This window comes from Penaeus monodon, chromosome 28 (genome assembly GCF_015228065.2).
Source record: "Penaeus monodon isolate SGIC_2016 chromosome 28, NSTDA_Pmon_1, whole genome shotgun sequence".
Classification (NCBI taxonomy): Eukaryota; Metazoa; Arthropoda; class Malacostraca; order Decapoda; family Penaeidae; genus Penaeus; species Penaeus monodon.
The window spans coordinates 39873562-39874156 of NC_051413.1; the positions used below are offsets into that span (position 1 = coordinate 39873562).

Below are 595 nucleotides of genomic sequence, written 5' to 3' on the forward strand. Positions count from 1 at the left end.
GCGCATATTTTAGACTTTAATACTCGTTCTTCTACTTTGTTTGTTCTTTTGTTTAAATATTCTATCTTACTTATTTGGCGTGTTTTGTATCGAAAATGCTTCAAATTTTGCTTCAAATTTTATATATCTTCCTTGTATTTTGGGTATTTTTCATGTCTATCTTTTTTTATCACCCGGTTTTTTCACTGTCACAAATTTTCCCCTTTGTTTCTATATTCCCTTCCTCTCCATACCTGTTGCCCCCGAATTTCCCTAGCCCTTCTCCTAGCATTTTCTCACAAAGCTCCCCTCTCTTCCCCAGCGCGCGCTACTCGTTGCATTGGTCGTTCTCGCAGCCTTGGCCCTGGGTACTCACGCTTCTCCGGGTTTCATGGGCATGGGCGGAAAGGGAGACTACGACTACTACTACGATGAGGGAGAGACCGTCATCTACGTGCCAGTCCAGTACCCAGTCCACCATTACTCCCAGTCCAGCTCGTATGGCGGAGGATTCCCGATCATGGGGGGCGGCGGTGGAGGATACGGCATGATGGGAGGTGAGTGATGGGGGATGGGAAAGGGGGGAGTGAGATACAGGGGAGGTAGATGGTTAGAT

General features: G+C 47.1%; 1 protein-coding gene across 1 annotated transcript in view; it reads left to right on the plus strand.

Annotated features, from left to right (window-relative positions):
- The window catches only part of LOC119591224, a 5236-nt gene that overhangs the window by 256 nt on the left and 4385 nt on the right, over positions 1–595 (plus strand). The window contains exon 2 of the mRNA XM_037939935.1: positions 302–536. Coding sequence (XP_037795863.1) covers positions 302–536 — 235 coding nt within the window. The remainder of the gene's footprint in view (positions 1–301; positions 537–595) is intronic.